Genomic DNA, 16,288 nt, shown 5'->3' with positions numbered 1-16,288 from the left:
TAACTACCTTATAGACGAGAGTATATGGTCAATCGGAACAAGACCAGGAGCGAGAGAAGGGAAGCGCACATCACACTTAATGTTGGGATGATCAAGAGGTCCAAGACTGAGCAATAGCTCCATAACATCAAAAGCTTCATGAAAGTAGTAAGCAACAGATGCAAGAGGTGTTGGTATACTACGAACAGGACCGTTAGGTGTTGATCTAGCATAAAGTTCAAGGGCAGGTATGCACCCTTCCCCTTTGATCATTGCGATCAAACACTTTTTGGCATGATATGACGCACACCTTACAAACAAACGCATTTCTATAGTATCCACGTAATCTGAAAGCACCCCCAAGAATCGTTCCTTGTCATCATTTTCAATTATCGTTTTTACGTCTGGATCATACATCCAATGCTTGTAGTACTCGGATCCCATCTTTGAAACTGCGTCTTACACAAATAAGGGCGGCCCCCTTATATAAACCTCTCAACTCATATGTCCAACCGATATTCGACCCGACCTGTATAACCTAACCCGTTAATTTGGTGGTTGGCCCAAGTTTTTTTAATGGAGGCTAGGGTTTTTCATTAATTTGAAAAATCGGCGCAGGTATAGTTCCGTATCCATCCTTGTATATTCATATTCATCTCTCTCTTTCTAGAATTCTAGGTATAGTTTCTGGGTTTTATCATTAATTTGAATGTAACCAGTTATGCTTATTACTTAACCTATGTGAAAAGTTTTTAAGTCTTTTGCATCATAATTCTCATTTTCACTAACGATTAAATTACATCAGTAATTTTTGTTTTTTTCTTGATAGGAATTTGTGTTTTAAACTATAAGTGATCTTAGATTTGTTTAAGTCAAAGATTTTTTTTTTATATATATATTTTTAATTTCAACACTACAAAATAAAAGGCTCTTTGCGGAAGAATTATGCGACGGAAACAAAAAACTGTCGCAAAAATGACATTTGCGACGGAATTTGTATTTGCGATGGAACTTGCGACAAAGTAGTTCAAATTTGCGATGGAATTTATTTTGTGCGACGGAATTTGTGATGAACTATTGTTAGTTGATTGCTTGTTATTTGGTTACCTTTTATATTCATTATTATCAAACATGAATTTGCTACATAATTAATAATTAATAATTAATTCACTCTGTCACTCCGAGTTGAAAACTTGGAACATGGATTCATCTGAAAAAATCAACCTTTGTTGTAAAATTTGTATACAGAATAATGATGACAAGCAATGATTACCAAGGATTATCTAGTAGGGTTGAGGACATCCTTGCCTCAGATGACGAGGCTAATTTTGTGAATTTGCTGCGAGATAACCGTGCTGACCTTGATATTATCAACTCGTTGGTGAATGAGTGTGTAGAAGTTGGTGCCTCCAAGTGTTTGATTGCCTTGGTCAGGGGAGAAGTTTGCAATATGCATCCTACATTTGATAATGCAGCAAAGTTGCCTGATACTGGTGTGACTCCCCTTGCTTATATTACACATAGCTGCCCTGAAGATTCCCAAGTTATAGACCTAATGCTCACAAAGTGTGGTGGTACTTGTCTCGCGAATGTCTATTGCACCATTGGTGCAATGCATGGCCTTCCAATTCATTTTCTTCTTATTTACTTGAGGTTGTTTTGGTTTTCTCTGTTGTTACTTTACTTAATCTCTCAGTGTGTGTGTGTGTGTTCCTTAGTTCTGTTCTTTGCCAACTGGTTGTAGTATCATGGAGCACCTATACATGTGGTATCAAGGCGCGTCTCTCAACAAACTTGTTGTATTACTCTGCCTGTGGGAAACGGTTTGTTATTGCTTAGCCTTATTCTTTTCTTTCGGCCTTAGAATATATACACTGATTCCATCAACGGAATTGCCTGGACTGATTCTTTACGAGTGCTTGTAGAAACCAATCTTGGATTCTTTACGAGTGCTTGTAGAATACACTGATTCCATCAACAGAATTGCCTGGACTGTTTTAAAGAATGGAGGATTGAAACAATTCACTGCTCTGCTTTTGATTGCTCGCGAGAAGGTTATAGCTCCTTTCAACACAGGTAAATGTGCATTATCAACCTCCTTGTCGCCTGCCTTGTCAAACATGATGTGCTAAATTTCTTTGCGGTTTCTTTGGTAGGTTTGACGATACACAATTACATAAAGCATGAACTCGATTCAATTTCCGGTGATAAACTTAACATTGAACAAGAGGAGTACAAATGTATACTCATGGATTCACAAACATTACTAACTCTGTTTGAGCTAGCTGGTGATGATTTAAGCTCATATTGTAGCTCAATGGAAAAATACGTATGTTGATGTTTTCTTTTAGCTCATAATACTCCTCACATATATTAAAAAAAAGGGAAACATTCAGTGATGGAGCTAGGGAGGGCTAGCAGAGGCGGTCCCCCCCCCCCCGGTGGTTGAGTTTTTCGAATGTTTTTCGAGTGTGCCTTATATTATTACCCATCTGTCCCCTCTAAAAATTTTCGCCCCCTCTAAGCTCAAATTCTGGCTCCGCCACTAGGAACATTAGGCTAAATTAAAGGGAGTACAATAGCTTATCTTGTAGACCAATTGATACTAGTTGTTTCCTCTTTTAGGTTTCTGTAGATGATGTGGTGGACGATATTCTAGGCTTGTTGGTCAGAAATCAAGTCGCCTTGTCCTTCAGTGATTGTGATTTAACTAACTGCTTTCCCAACCCCAAGTATGTGCTTGTTCCTTTTGATTGGGATTTGTTTATCTCTTGCATTCTGACTTTTTAAAGCATTTTTATCTTATTGTTGATTGGCAGGCAATATCTTGCCCGTGCTTTGTCAGAATCAAGCCCATGGCTCAATGACTATGTAGGCAAGTTTTACTTGGATTTTTTTTGAGTTTTGGTTAGTTCTTGCTTTGGTGACTAAATAAGTTACCGAACCAAAATTTCTCCTCAGTGACCGATTTTAAGTATTATAAAGTATTTGGTACTATATATGTTGCGAAATTTCTCCTTACTACTATTTGCATCGTATGTTATTCTTTTTTAAGACTCGCTTGGAATGAGAGTAATTATTTCAGGAGTAACGGAGGCTAAAGAAGAAATGGGGAGATTGGTGGCTAGTGGTGGTTATGGAGGGTGGAAATAGGAGGCGAGGATATGGGGGTGTTACATTACTTAGGGGGCGATAACAATTACGTTAATGGAGGGAATCATCCCTCTATTCTCTATTCTCTCCTCTTTCCTCCTTCCACAACCACCACTAACCATCAAGCTCCTCTCATCTCTTCCTATTTTAGCCTTCATTACTCTCATTCCAAGCGAAACCTTAATTATTCTTAAAAGTTTCATTATTTTATGTAAAATTTGAGTTTTTTTTTTCCTCTTTGGATCACCAAAATAAGAAAAATATCAACCTTGAGTCATCAAAATGAGAAGAATTTCAAGAGATTTAATGTAGAGTTAATTCACACCTAATGGCACTAAAGTGGGAGTAGTTCTTTTTTAGTAAGTCTTGTTTAGGACGGACAGAACGGATTAAATAGCTTCATATGGAGGTAATAAAGACAAAACTTTTGGTATTTCGTAGGCAACTTGTCATGTGACTTGGTATGTATTTGACCCGTCTTAAGTTTGAGGCGAATAATATACCAGTCTTAAATGAGAATTTGTGATGCTTTTTACCATGTTCTCAGGTACCTTGCCATTGCCTTTTTCTATGGGAACATGTAGAAAAGTCTTCAACATTGTTTTCTGTTGCTTCTTCCAGATTACGGTGCTAAGTTCGATCCCATGGCAGTTTGGCCTTCCTATTACACAGTTCCCTATGTAAGTCAACTACTCACTCTGTCCCGGTCATTTGTTGTCCTTTTTCATATTGGAGTGTCTCAGTCATTTGTTGTCCTTTCTATTTTAAGAATGAACTTGATGATCAATTTGATCATTTCTATTCAATTTGTTCCACTTGTCATTTAGTAATTGATTCATTCCTCTTTCCTTGGTCTTTGTGTCAAAACCAAAAGACAACAATTGACCGGAACGGAGGGAGTAATATGTTACAGGTCACTGTAATTTCTAGTACATACCTTTCATGATTTTCATATCTATATATAAAACCAGGGCTTGTTTTTTGGGATATTAAAATGACAATGCTTTTGGAGGAGTGGTTTGGAGGATTGTAATAGGGTTTGCCGAAGTAAACATTTTTAAGCCTTGAAAGTTTTCAGGAACATATACATGTTAAGATCAATTTTAAAATTACCAGAGACTTAGGCCTCCATTTGGATGTAGGGTATGTTATTTCTCATTGGTTTAAATTCTCTTATCTTTTCAGCAAGGCGCTGCCAACTACATGTGGGCAGCACCATTGCCAATCCCAAAATGTTTGCATGGAATCCTCGACACCACTGGAGCTTGTCAAGCTTGGAAGATGAGCAACTCACTTCCGCGTGCTAGTGGTAGCCCTGTGCCTAGGCATTTGGGTTCTATTGCTACTAAGTTTATTAATAGGGCTAAATTTCTGTAATTTCTAAGGTTAATTAGAAGCTTGGTTTGTTAGCTTAAAATCAGCTTATGTAACATACTACTTACTGCTCTATTTATCGTAGTTTGCAAGGACTGTATTATTAAAAGTGTGACTTTAGTTTTGTCAACTTTGCCGTATAGGACATATGAGAGCCTCTTTATAAAAAATTTGAGCTTTTTGACAATCATGTTTTGACATGAATGGTTTCTTAACATTCATTTTCAAGCGAGCTCATAATTTTATGAAAGTAATTGAATTATCCTCGCAAGAGTTATCAAACACTAATACTTCCTCCAATCCAAATCAAATGTAACACTTGTTTTTTTGGCACTATTTATGCTCGTAGAGAATCTTGGATATTATTTTAGATCTATAAGACAAAATATAGTCATATGAGATCTTGTTTGATTTATCATAATGAATGCTATAAAAATATCAATTTTTTGTAATTTTTAATAATATGTAACTAAATATATTCACGTTGTAAAACGTGCCTCGAGTGATAAAGCAACTGTTACCTTTGATTTGGATGAGAGGGAGTATGTTAGCTATACTCATGGTTTTTTCAAAGCGTCTTGCTTGTGACGGGAGTAGCGTCTTGCTTGTGACGGGCTACTCCCGTCACAAGCTGAAGACCTCTCATAAAAAGGGAGAGGGAACAAGGTCGAGGCACCCCCATGTGCTTCCCACTCACCTCTTATGGATATTTTGTGAGAGGAAATGGTATCCGTCACAAGCTTGTGACGGATATCGCCGTCTTCAATGAGATTTTGATTTTTGTTTCATTCACAAGTTTTTGATGTTTATGGGGTATTTGTTAATGGTAACACTTAAAATTTTATGACAAAAAAAACACACCATTTATTCAATTGCTCGAGGTTTTCGATTTTAACAATTGTTGTTGGAGACGGTCTATTTTTTATAAAAAATGTGGACTTTTACACTAAAGGACCGTTTTACCGTGTGAGACCGTCTTATTCTATAATTTGTATTTCGATTTATAATCAAGTCAATTTTGACTTTTATTAGATAAATTAAAAGATTTCCTATTAAATAGAGTAATGAAAAGTAATTATATTTCTTGATTGTACACCAAATTAAAGGGGATTAATGGAAGGTCATGGAGGTAAAAGGGAAAAAAGGAGACTAGAGCGATAGGTTGGGAAATATACGTTTATCATCACTAGGTTGGGAACGAAGTATTTTTTTTTTTTTTGGTGCTAAAGAGGGGCAAAGCCCCGAAAAATTAACTATTCGCTATTACACGGGGAATAGCAACCCCAAATACGTCTTCCCTAAGAATGGCTCGCAATGCATTGAAAGGAGCAATTAAATGCATTGGTATCGTGCTTGAAGATATTCCTTTATTAGCTAATAGATCCGCTGCTCTGTTTGCTTCACGATAAACATGCTCTAGCTTCGTCACCCAATTATTACCCTTGATTAAATCTTTGCACCGCTTCACTATGACTTTGAGATTGTTACTTACTAATTGGTCGTCGTTAATTATCTTGACACATGGATGGTTATCCATAGAGATCATCAGTTTTGTAATTCCTAGAGAATTGGCTCTTTCCAACCCAGCAAGCAATGCAAGAAGTTCTGCTTTCATCGAAGAACAAATTCCACATGAGAAATAATAAGCCGTAATAAAATTACCAGTTTCATCGCGAAGTATTCCACCACCTCCAGCTAGGCCCGGGTTTCCTTTAGAGGCGCCATCGGTGCTCAACTGTATCCATCCGTGGGGTGGGTGGGGGGGGTCCAACGAACAAAGATCTCAACATTGGCAGGACGAGGAATCGGTATAAGAATATCAAAGTTGTCAAAAGCCTTCTTTGCAATATCGAATTGATTATAGAGAAACTCTCTTGGCTGCGAGGGATTGTCCGTATCTCGTCCAAATATCACGTTATTTCTCCATCGCCAAATCCACCAACATGTAACAGCGAAGAAAAGGGGTCAGTCGATAATGGAGACTTCGACATCATTACTGGCGCATTTTGTCAACCAATCCGAAAAAGGAGTTGTGTAGAAATAATTATCAGAGGGATTAATACCTATAAGAGCCCAGATTTGCCACGAGACAGGGCAAGTCCGGAGTAGATGGCCAGTTGTCTCTTCCTCTTCGTTACACCGTGGGCAGTATGGATTGTCCCCCATATTTCTCTTCACGCGATTAACATTAACCATTAGACGATCGTGTGCCGCTAGCCATAAAAACATCCGAATACGCTGCTGGACTGGGAGACGCCAGATTGTTCGCCAAAGAGGAGTTTCAGGAGTTGCCAAACTGTCCGATTCCATTAAATACCCCAAGGCCGATTTCAGACTGAAATTTCCGGACGAGGTACCCTGCCAATATAAAGTGTCTTCCAAATCCGGATCAATTATAAGAGAAATAGAGGCAATTTTCTGTAATATATTTTGTGGTAAGAAATCTGCAAATAAATCCCATTTCCACCCATTATTTTCACACCACATGTGTCACTTACTGTAGCTTTAAGGGAGTCTTCGGGAATAGGAGCAGTAACATGATCAGCTAAACAAAACCCATCCACCCAAGAATGATCCCAGAATAGAGTCCGTCGCCCATTTCCCACTGCTGAAGCTGTCCTTTCACAATAGTCTTTGCTTGAGCTGATATACCCGCCCACACGTTGGACATATTTCTTTTTGGTTGAAATATATTAATATCACATCTATTATTACAATATTTAGCTTGAAGAACACGTGACCATAGACTTGTTGGTTCAGATAGGACTCTCCAACCCAGCTTAGTAAGGAACGCCGCATTAGCTTGTCTTGCTGAAATGATACCTAAGCCTCCACACGACTTTGGTTTTTGTATAGTTTCCCAATTAATAAGGGAACGAAGTATTATGCGTATATACTATTTGGCTATTGTGTTAAATTGTAGGTGGCTCTAAGATTCTGTTTACCCTCATTTAAACATTATGACTTTCTCATTATTATCTTCGACGTATTCCCATCAACACTTTCTCAAACTTGCATTATTATAAACATTACAAACACGGTGTTATGCGGTCTTACATAAGTAATTTTTTTAGTCAATTGATGAGTAAGGCCGGTAAATGAGGAAGAGGTATTAGAACCGTCACCTATTATCACGATACCTCTATATTAATCACTAGGCTAAGACATTTTCGGTTACATACGTAAATAGTTTGTAAAGTAAATTTTTAGATAACTAACTTTTTTGTTTTATATAGTTCATGATATTGGTATATAAACATCCTTTTTATACAATATTTATATGAAACGACTTTATTAAAAAATAATCATTCAGTCATACGCATCAGATATACAAGTACATTGTACTTTGGATAAATAAAGAAAATATAACTGATAATGGAGAGCTTTTGGGATAAGTCACTATGTGAGATGATTTTTTTTTTTTTCTGACAAGTACAGCTAAAATTTAACTAATATACATTTACAACCATGATGAAAGTCTTTTATTAAATTTCATAGAGAATTTAAAATTTAATGAACTATGTTTAAGAGATGAATCACCTAATATGTCATATTTGATCTAACAATTAGGCTTATATTTATCCCGTGTAACTTTGCACGCATGGGTGCTAAGCTAGTATCAACATATATAAATTAAAGTGGTATGAATGTATGATGTATCTTACCAAGCATATTTTATTTGTTATGCTTTTTTTCTTACGTGCCATTTATTTTGAGTGCACCTTATTAATTTGATTGTAATTATTATCTGTTTTGCTCTTTATATGATTAACTAGTTTTTGTACCTGTGCAAAAAGCACGTGCCATTTTAAATATTAATATCAAATTCGTTATTTCAATTAATCTTTTAATATTCAAAATTAGTCTTTAAAGTTTTTGGAACAAATTATCATAAGTAGTCTATACTATCTAGTTAAAAGAATGTGCTATGAGTACTTATATTTGTATATTTTAAAGTTGGACACAATTAGCATAACAAACGAAATAATAGATTTATGTTCGGTAATGGAGACCTCTTAAATAACTATATAATGGCCATGTTGCATAGTTAATCCGGAGAATCCAACTATTTGGGACATAGTAATACTACGTCAAGATAGAAATTAATAGACATAGATCTAGTTAAACAATTATTCTTACATGAGTTTATCACACCATGATGAAAATCTCGCTTGTAAGTAATGTAAAGAGTTTATATTCGTGGCACCACAGACTACGATGAAACGGTTGGAAAATTTATCTTCATTGTGATTGCTCTTGGTCCAAATAAGTATTGGTTGATTGTGTTGTTTGTAATTGTTTCCGCTGCATATGCTTAATTTGGTTATACAGTTGACTGGCCCCGTTTTATGTTTTCAAAACTGTGGTGATCCATTCGGGAGTTGACTTAGCAGGCGATGAATGTTGAGATAGCTCGCGGGATATGGATGAGTGGAGTCATCACTTGTTGAGTCGTTTAAGAGATGAATCACCTAATATGTCCGCTGCATTTGAGATTTCAGGTATCTTATTGTAGTTTATGTTTCTTTTTATACCCTTCAATCTATAATATATTAAATAAATAATTATTATATCTTTTTATGTCACTAGTATTGGTGCCCGACTTCGCCCGGACTACCTCTACTTACCATTAATTTTTTTTTTCATTAAATAAAATTACTTAAAGTTGCATAACGCATAAATTTATCATTGATATATTTTTCTATGACATATCCTAAAATTACGATGAAATAAATTTTGAGACAAATTCACTACTCGAGCTATTAATATTTTACTCTTATTAATGAAACAATAGTAATAACATTTCACTACTTGCCCGGAATCATTGTTACTTTCACTACTCCTGCCGTAATTATTGTTATTGTCACTACTGCCGCATTAATATTGATAATTTCACTACTCCCGCCTAATTATTGTTACTTTCATTATTGCCGCATTAATATTGATTATTTCATTACTCTCAAATGAGTGATTATTATTATATAACTATATCCAATGTTACTACAATTCTTTTCTTTACTGACGAAATTAGTTTTACTACTTAGGCATGCAATTTTAAGAGAACTATATATTTATATAAATATATTACATATATGCATTAAATCAACTCGAAAGAATTATGCAATATTATATATTATGGAATCTAATTTGAATTATTTATAATCTACTTATTATATTTTTGTATGTTAAATAATTAACATCTCTATACATCTAATAAATTATAAAGTTTAATAAAATTGCATAGATTTTAAATTTAATATATAATTTTATAATGATAATAATTAATACCATAAGTGTGCATGTTTATACCAATTAATTACTTTATTTGAAGGAAATTGATCATCTTCTAGTCTTCTATAAATATTTAGGAAAATTATCAATCATCTTAATTAATTATTTTATTTTAAGGAAATTGACCATCTTAATTAATTATTTTATTTTAAGGAAATTGACCATGTTTTAGTCTCTTTCAAATATTTAGGAAAATTACCAAGTTTCTATATAATTTAATTTTAAGCCAAACTATATAATATTTGCATTGAGATCTCTTAATCGGGTCCATCACACGGTGCTATTTATTTAATATATATAGTATTGATGTCACCAAAATAAGTTGACTTTTAGTTAGTTTTCCAAACATTTTTTTTATATAACCAGTCACCGACTCACTTTATCAACCCCTAATTTTCAGGTACCTTATCCTCTACTTGAAATTTTCAGGTTTTTAACTTTTCAATTTTCAGTCATTTTTTGATTAATTTGAGCAAATAGAGTCTAAATCGAAAGCATTTTTTTTACAACCATAATAAGCTTAAAAGTTTACAAGAGAGATTTGTTTTAAATATACGAATTGCGAGAAATTTTAATTTGAGGAGCGATCTTCCAATTCCTCCCCGACTAACCGACTATCAGCCCTTCTTTACCCTTTCCCCCGCAACCTTCGAACAAACCCTAATCCCCAAATTTTCCCCAAACCTTCAATCCACCATTAAAATCATGGACCTCCCACGCCCAGAAATCGACCATTACACAATCCTCGGCCTACCCTCCGGAGAAGAAGGGGCGAAACTCACAATACTCGAAATCAGCAAAGCGTACAAGCAAAAAGCCCTAATTCTTCATCCCGACAAGAACCCTAACGATCCTAAAGCCAACGACAACTTCACTCAACTCAAATCCTCGTACGAAATCCTCAAACATGAATCCTCCCGAAAACTATTCGATGATCTGCTCAAAATTCGGCGAGAAAAGGTGGTTCGTGATCGGCAATTGGACGCCAAACGGCGTCGTATGGTATCGGATTTAGAGGAGAGAGAAAGGGGCGCTGCAGGGTTTGTTGATCCGGAGCGAGAGGCGAGAGCGAAAGAGGAGAAGATAAAGAGGAAATTAGATGACGAGGTTCGGCGAATTCGCGAGATGTTGGCGAAGAAAGGTGCACTGGGGACGGAGAATAAGAGTGATGTGAAGAGAGAAAATGGAGGTAATGTGGGATTGGATAAGAGTAAAGTATTGAAAGTGAGTTGGGAAGGTGGTGTTAATGGTGATTATAGTGCAGAAAAGTTGAGGGAATTGTTTCAGGAGTTCGGCGAGGTTGAAGATGTCGTTATTCGGAAGAAACGATCGTCTGCACTCGTTGTTATGTCGTCGAAAGAGGGTGTGGTGAGCTTCTTTTAAAGAATTTCTCATTGAATTTTGCATCTTTTGGATTTGTATAATAATGTTGTGTTTTTGTTATATGTGTGATTGTGGTTGGATTTGATTGTTTTATTGGGTTGCCTTTCGTTTCTGCATCTTTTTGGAGCGTCTGATAGTTTGACATTGTTTCTCATTGATTGTTATGTATAACATTTTTGTGCTTTATTATGTGTGATTGTCATTGTTTTATTGGGTTGCTGTTCATTTTTGCATCTTTTTCGACCAGTGTAATAGTTTGTCATCGTTTCAACATTAGGTAGAATGAAAATTGGTGTAGTATGTATGTATAATTGTGGTTGAACTTGATTGATTGTTTTACATGTTTTGATTGCTGTACTGTGTTTCCACTCATTTTGCTTTGTTTTGAGATGGTGTTATATTCCGGCGGTGTTTCAAAGTTATGTAGAGTGTGAGACGTGTCTTTTTTGATGTATAATTGTGTTTGGACATGATTGGTTCTTGTATTTATATTGATACATATTTATTGTGTTTTTCTGTGATTGGTAGGTTGCGGCTACTGGAGTTTTGATTGGTGATTTGTCGAATCCGTTGCTTGTTTTGCCTCTTCAGCCGGTCAACCCAATGGCTTCTGTTCGAGCGCAGGAGCCTGTAGCAACTAAGGATGAGACACCTATTGGCAATGTTGTTGGTGCTGGTTATCAGGCGTTTGAGAACTCCGTTCTTGAGAAGCTTAAGAAGGTTAGCTATTAATCTTAATTTTTGTAGCTTTTCTTTATTCAGTTCTTGAATGTTGATTTGCCTGAAAGTGATTCGAGCTATCTTGACTTGTGAGTATTGAGTAATTCGAGTTTGGTCACGTACTTAAGCTACTATCAGGGGTTTGTCTTTTCTGTAAGATAAATTTTACATTAGTTTTGTGATGGATTATCTTTCAAATTGAAGTCCGCATTGGCTGTTAAATCTAGTGTAGGGAAATGGTTGATGACTTAGCTTAGTATTTGATGATACTCTTAAGGGTCTTGCATTTTGAATTAGTTGTATATTACATGTTTTTTCATCTGGATCTCAAGTTCCAGCTTGAGCCTTTTGATAATGCTTATCATTTAGGAGTGAAAGCAGTAGAGAGGAGTTAAGCTTAAAGTGGACTTGAACTTTACATTTTCTTTCCGTCAAGGACCTAAACTATTAAACTTTACGGTTAACGACTTCTCACAAGTATTCCGTTAAGTTTGCTGTTAATATGCAACTCCTAACTCTTCATTAACAAAATGTACGGCCCAATTGAGTATTTAGTGAATTAACTTGTGTCTTTTTGGTCAGCACTATTTTCTACTCTAAGCCTCTCGCTGATTTTATTTGCAAGAACATCCCAATTCGCCATTTGGCCTTACTGACAAGTGACAACTACTCTGTATTATGGAATAAAAAAAATCCACCAAGTATAGACTTATTAGATCATATTCGTCCTTTTATTTACTCACGCTTAGATTTAATTCTGATCTTGAAAAAGTTTATAGTCCACTCAAAATTTTGGGCTCGAGTTTAGGATCGCCTTAAAATTTGTCAAGTCTAAAATAATATATGGGGTATTAAAAACAAGCGAGCTAAATCAAAGATTCAAAGTCGCATCTTACTTGTCTTGGGATTGGTTGGGATGGTCTACCTTAGCCTAGCCTGAGCCGAGCATTATATTTAGACATGTATGGTTAGCTGGTTACATTCAAACAGGTAGGGATTACATATTTTCCAACAAAATTGGGTCTATCTTGATGCTTTTTAAATTGATTGAGTGATGAGTACTAGAGCTGGCCAACGAGAAGTTTAGTATAGCAACTCAAGAAGCGATACGAAAAGGAAAGAGTTAAACCATCTCTAGGTACTGTTTACTAAGACAGTAAAAGAAAGAAAGGATGCTCAGGCAAATACATCTTCGTCATATTCTGGTGCAGTGGTGCATACTTAGGGAGTTTATAGCAGGCGTGAGGGAGAAAAGCATATGGAATAGTCTGATGCTTTCAATTTTATTTTTTAAGTTAATTCAAATAATGTAGCTTCATAACAAATTTAACGGAGTCGAGTCTTAGGCCCTTAACTGGATAGTAGGGAGTAACAACTTCTATTGTTAAACTGGTATAGTAGAAGCTGTTATGCCATTAGAAGTAGACGATCTCTGACATCATCTATGCTTGTTAGTCATTACTTACTATTGGATATAGAGTGCGCGAAAGCGAATAAATTCAGCCAAATATGTAAGAGAAATTACGGAATGACTGTCAAAATGACGAGTTTTTAGGTGGAAAAACTTTAGTTAATTAGAACTTAGAAGTAAACAAAACTACCGGTGAGAATTATGCGTGAGGCTGTTGGTTTTGCATTATGTGTGAGATTACGAGGCTGTTTATAGTGAACTAAATGGATTATAACACCTAAGAGTAGCCGAAATCCATTTGCGATTTAGCAACAAATACTTAGCTGCTAAGTGAATACTTTGTTGCTAAGGACAGTAGAATGCCGATGATGTAAATATCTAACCCGCGATGTTTCCTATTTGTCGATTTGTGAGGCACGTCCACCACCTACCATCCATCTTCTCTAAATGGTTGCTTTTATGGCTTGGTTTTTTCTATGGATTTGGACTAACTGTAGAAATTGTCTTTATAATCCAAATGGCAACTTGGATATTTTGCGAAGAGAATGGACTGACTGTTAATGTTTGGAAGTTTTATGCCCTAGGAAAGGAAGTGATTAAGGTAGGAAATGAAAAGGAAGGGTTGGTTATGTATCTTTGGGAAACGCGGGAAACTGAAAACGTGCCCAATAGAGCGAACACTATTATTTTAAGCTGTCAAGAGATTTGAAAGTGGAACAAAAGAGAAGGAAGTGATGAGTCTAATTGAACTTCAAAAGCCTAGGAGGCTGCCACGGTGTCACCCTACATTATCCTATGGCTCCTGCGAATTGCGAGGTAAGAGGGGTCCAATGTATGCAGGCCTTACCCTTGTGTTAGCAACACAAAAGTGGCTATTTCCGAATGACCCAGAACTGCATTGAAAGACTGCATTATTATGAATAGTGCTTTACAAAATTTTAGGCCTTAGTTACGGGTTTTCAGAGTTGGAAAACTTGACTTACCTGACTCATCTATCCTCTAGTTCTCAACTTCTACCAGCAACATTTCAGGTCTGGCTGATCTTCCTTTTGTGGTTTGCTTACTAGTTCAATACTAAGAACCTCAACCCTGGTAATATCTCACTTTATGACTGATTAATGTAGGGAAACTTACTGTTAGTTGATAATTGCTGTAGGTCTACGTAATTGATTGTCAAATGTCACTTGTTTACGGAGTCACCAATTTTTGTACTGTAACTAATTTTAGTTTCATAGTAGTATTGGTTGCTCCTGTTTCTGTAGATTCTTCTTAAAATGTTTGCCAGCTTGATGATGTCCTTGAACTTTAATTCGTTGTGGAGTTTTATTAGTTCATTTAGTAATCAGAATATGCTTCTGTTGGGCTTGGGTAGTACTTCTTCAACATACATGTTTCGTAGATGCTACTTTCTTGCTTTGTTGGATTTTTTTACTGATCTTATGATCGGATTCTTTTGCTGTGCTCAGGCTGCTCAGAAGCAGAAATAAGATGTCGCAGAAGCACCCAAGTTATTGTTGATGGTGTGTAGCATGAAGGTCATGGAGTCTGATGATTTATCATCGACAAGAAGAGTTGTTCGGTCACCCAAAGAACTTGAAGCCACACAAGCATTTTACTGAAGGGCGAAGGCATTTGTCAACTGCAGTTTCGAGCAGCCCCCCCAATCAACATTTAATCTTGATATTCACGTCTTTAGCACTCTGCTATTCTTGAACCATTGTATATAAATTGTACTGTTCCTACAACCTGAAATTTATTGGCCAAGTAATTGAATACATGTTGGAACAGACACGAAAAATACAAATAGTTGTATAATTTGGATTGGAATATACATCCGGCATTCAGGCATTATATGCTTTCTGGCTTTCTTGTTACTGAAAACGGGCATTCATTGAGAATATAGGCTAAACTCTGAATTGTTGCATTGGTAGTTTAGACTTAGTGCAAACCTACCAGGAATATTCAGAATATTGTTCATAATTCATCAATTTTTTTAACCCATATTGAAAATAGGGCAGAGTATGGATCGGGTATTTGATCCAAAGTGCTAGTTCGGATCGGATATCCATATTAAAAATCTTGAAGTTAGATATCCAATATCCAAACCAAATGTGTCGGATATCCAATGTTCGGGTATCCAAAATAATCGGATCGGATGCGGATATCCATACTTTTGAATTTACTTTAAAATTAAGTTTGAAACACGATTATATTCATAGTCTTACATGATGATTTTCTTTAGTATTCTTATTCCAATGTTCTCGACATAAAATTTAAGTACCACCTAGATATTTTTCTAATATTTTGAATATTAATTAAGTTATTCTATCAAATAAGAGTTTATTTTCTCGAATATACTAGAAAACTATAGTTTTGGATCAGATCGGATATCCAAATGTTTTAATTCTAATATCCATATCCAAACCAAAACCAAAGATTTCGGATCAGATATCCAAACCAAACTTAACTTTTGGATTGGATATCCAAAAATTCGGATCAGATTCGGATCGGATATCGGATCAGTTTGGATAATTGGATTTTTTACTCAGCCCTAATTGAAAATGCAACACCCCAACAATATTTGAATAACAAATGAAATAGATAAACAATCGAACTTTTTTGTATTATATTATCGATGTACTAATTTCCTTTTGATTGTGAATTTCAAGCCAACCAGCTCTTTAGATTGAGGAGTTGTTTGATTGCCTCCTAAAAACATGCGAACTTGAAAATTCCATGAATTGAGATTTTGGCCACTTGTTTTGTTGCCTTTTTTTAACTAAAATGGAGGAATTGGGTCTAGGGTTTCCTAGGGCGCTGTCTTGTTCTCCTAGGGTTCCGTCTTAATTTCTTTGATCTCTCCTTCGTTTTCGAGGCTCTTCTCACGTCCAGTCCGTGGGATTGCTTCATTTGTTCTGTTTTTGTGTTTTGTTTTCGTTTGTTTCGTTTTATCCGTGTCGAGTCTTGATGAGCGAG

The 16,288-nt window shown here is 35.8% G+C and overlaps 2 protein-coding genes across 3 annotated transcripts; both read left to right on the top strand.

Annotated features, from left to right (window-relative positions):
• Window positions 1-1,194: 1,194 nt before the first annotated feature.
• Window positions 1,195-4,687, top strand: LOC141648258 (uncharacterized). 2 transcript variants are annotated; one of them, XM_074456789.1, is made up of 8 exons: window positions 1,195-1,632; window positions 1,724-1,802; window positions 1,905-2,055; window positions 2,136-2,308; window positions 2,605-2,711; window positions 2,799-2,850; window positions 3,754-3,812; window positions 4,318-4,687. In XM_074456789.1, the coding sequence occupies exons 1-8, from the start codon at window positions 1,232-1,234 to the stop codon at window positions 4,415-4,417; spliced, it is 1,122 nt and encodes a 373-aa protein (XP_074312890.1). In that variant the 5' UTR covers window positions 1,195-1,231; the 3' UTR covers window positions 4,418-4,687. The 2 variants fall into 2 exon arrangements, with proteins under 2 accessions (XP_074312890.1, XP_074312889.1); XM_074456788.1 differs by having other exon boundaries at window positions 2,799-2,854.
• Window positions 4,688-10,346: 5,659 nt separating this feature from the next.
• LOC141648257 (uncharacterized) lies at window positions 10,347-15,193 on the top strand. Its single transcript, XM_074456787.1, has 3 exons — window positions 10,347-11,166; window positions 11,710-11,901; window positions 14,779-15,193. The coding sequence occupies exons 1-3, from the start codon at window positions 10,504-10,506 to the stop codon at window positions 14,797-14,799; spliced, it is 876 nt and encodes a 291-aa protein (XP_074312888.1). The 5' UTR covers window positions 10,347-10,503; the 3' UTR covers window positions 14,800-15,193.
• The last annotated feature ends 1,095 nt before the right edge of the window (window positions 15,194-16,288 follow it).

Source organism: Silene latifolia, chromosome 3 (assembly GCF_048544455.1).
Source record: "Silene latifolia isolate original U9 population chromosome 3, ASM4854445v1, whole genome shotgun sequence".
NCBI lineage: Eukaryota > Viridiplantae > Streptophyta > Magnoliopsida > Caryophyllales > Caryophyllaceae > Silene > Silene latifolia.
The sequence above is the reverse complement of the archived record's forward strand: the minus strand, read 5'-3'. Positions and strand labels throughout refer to the sequence as shown.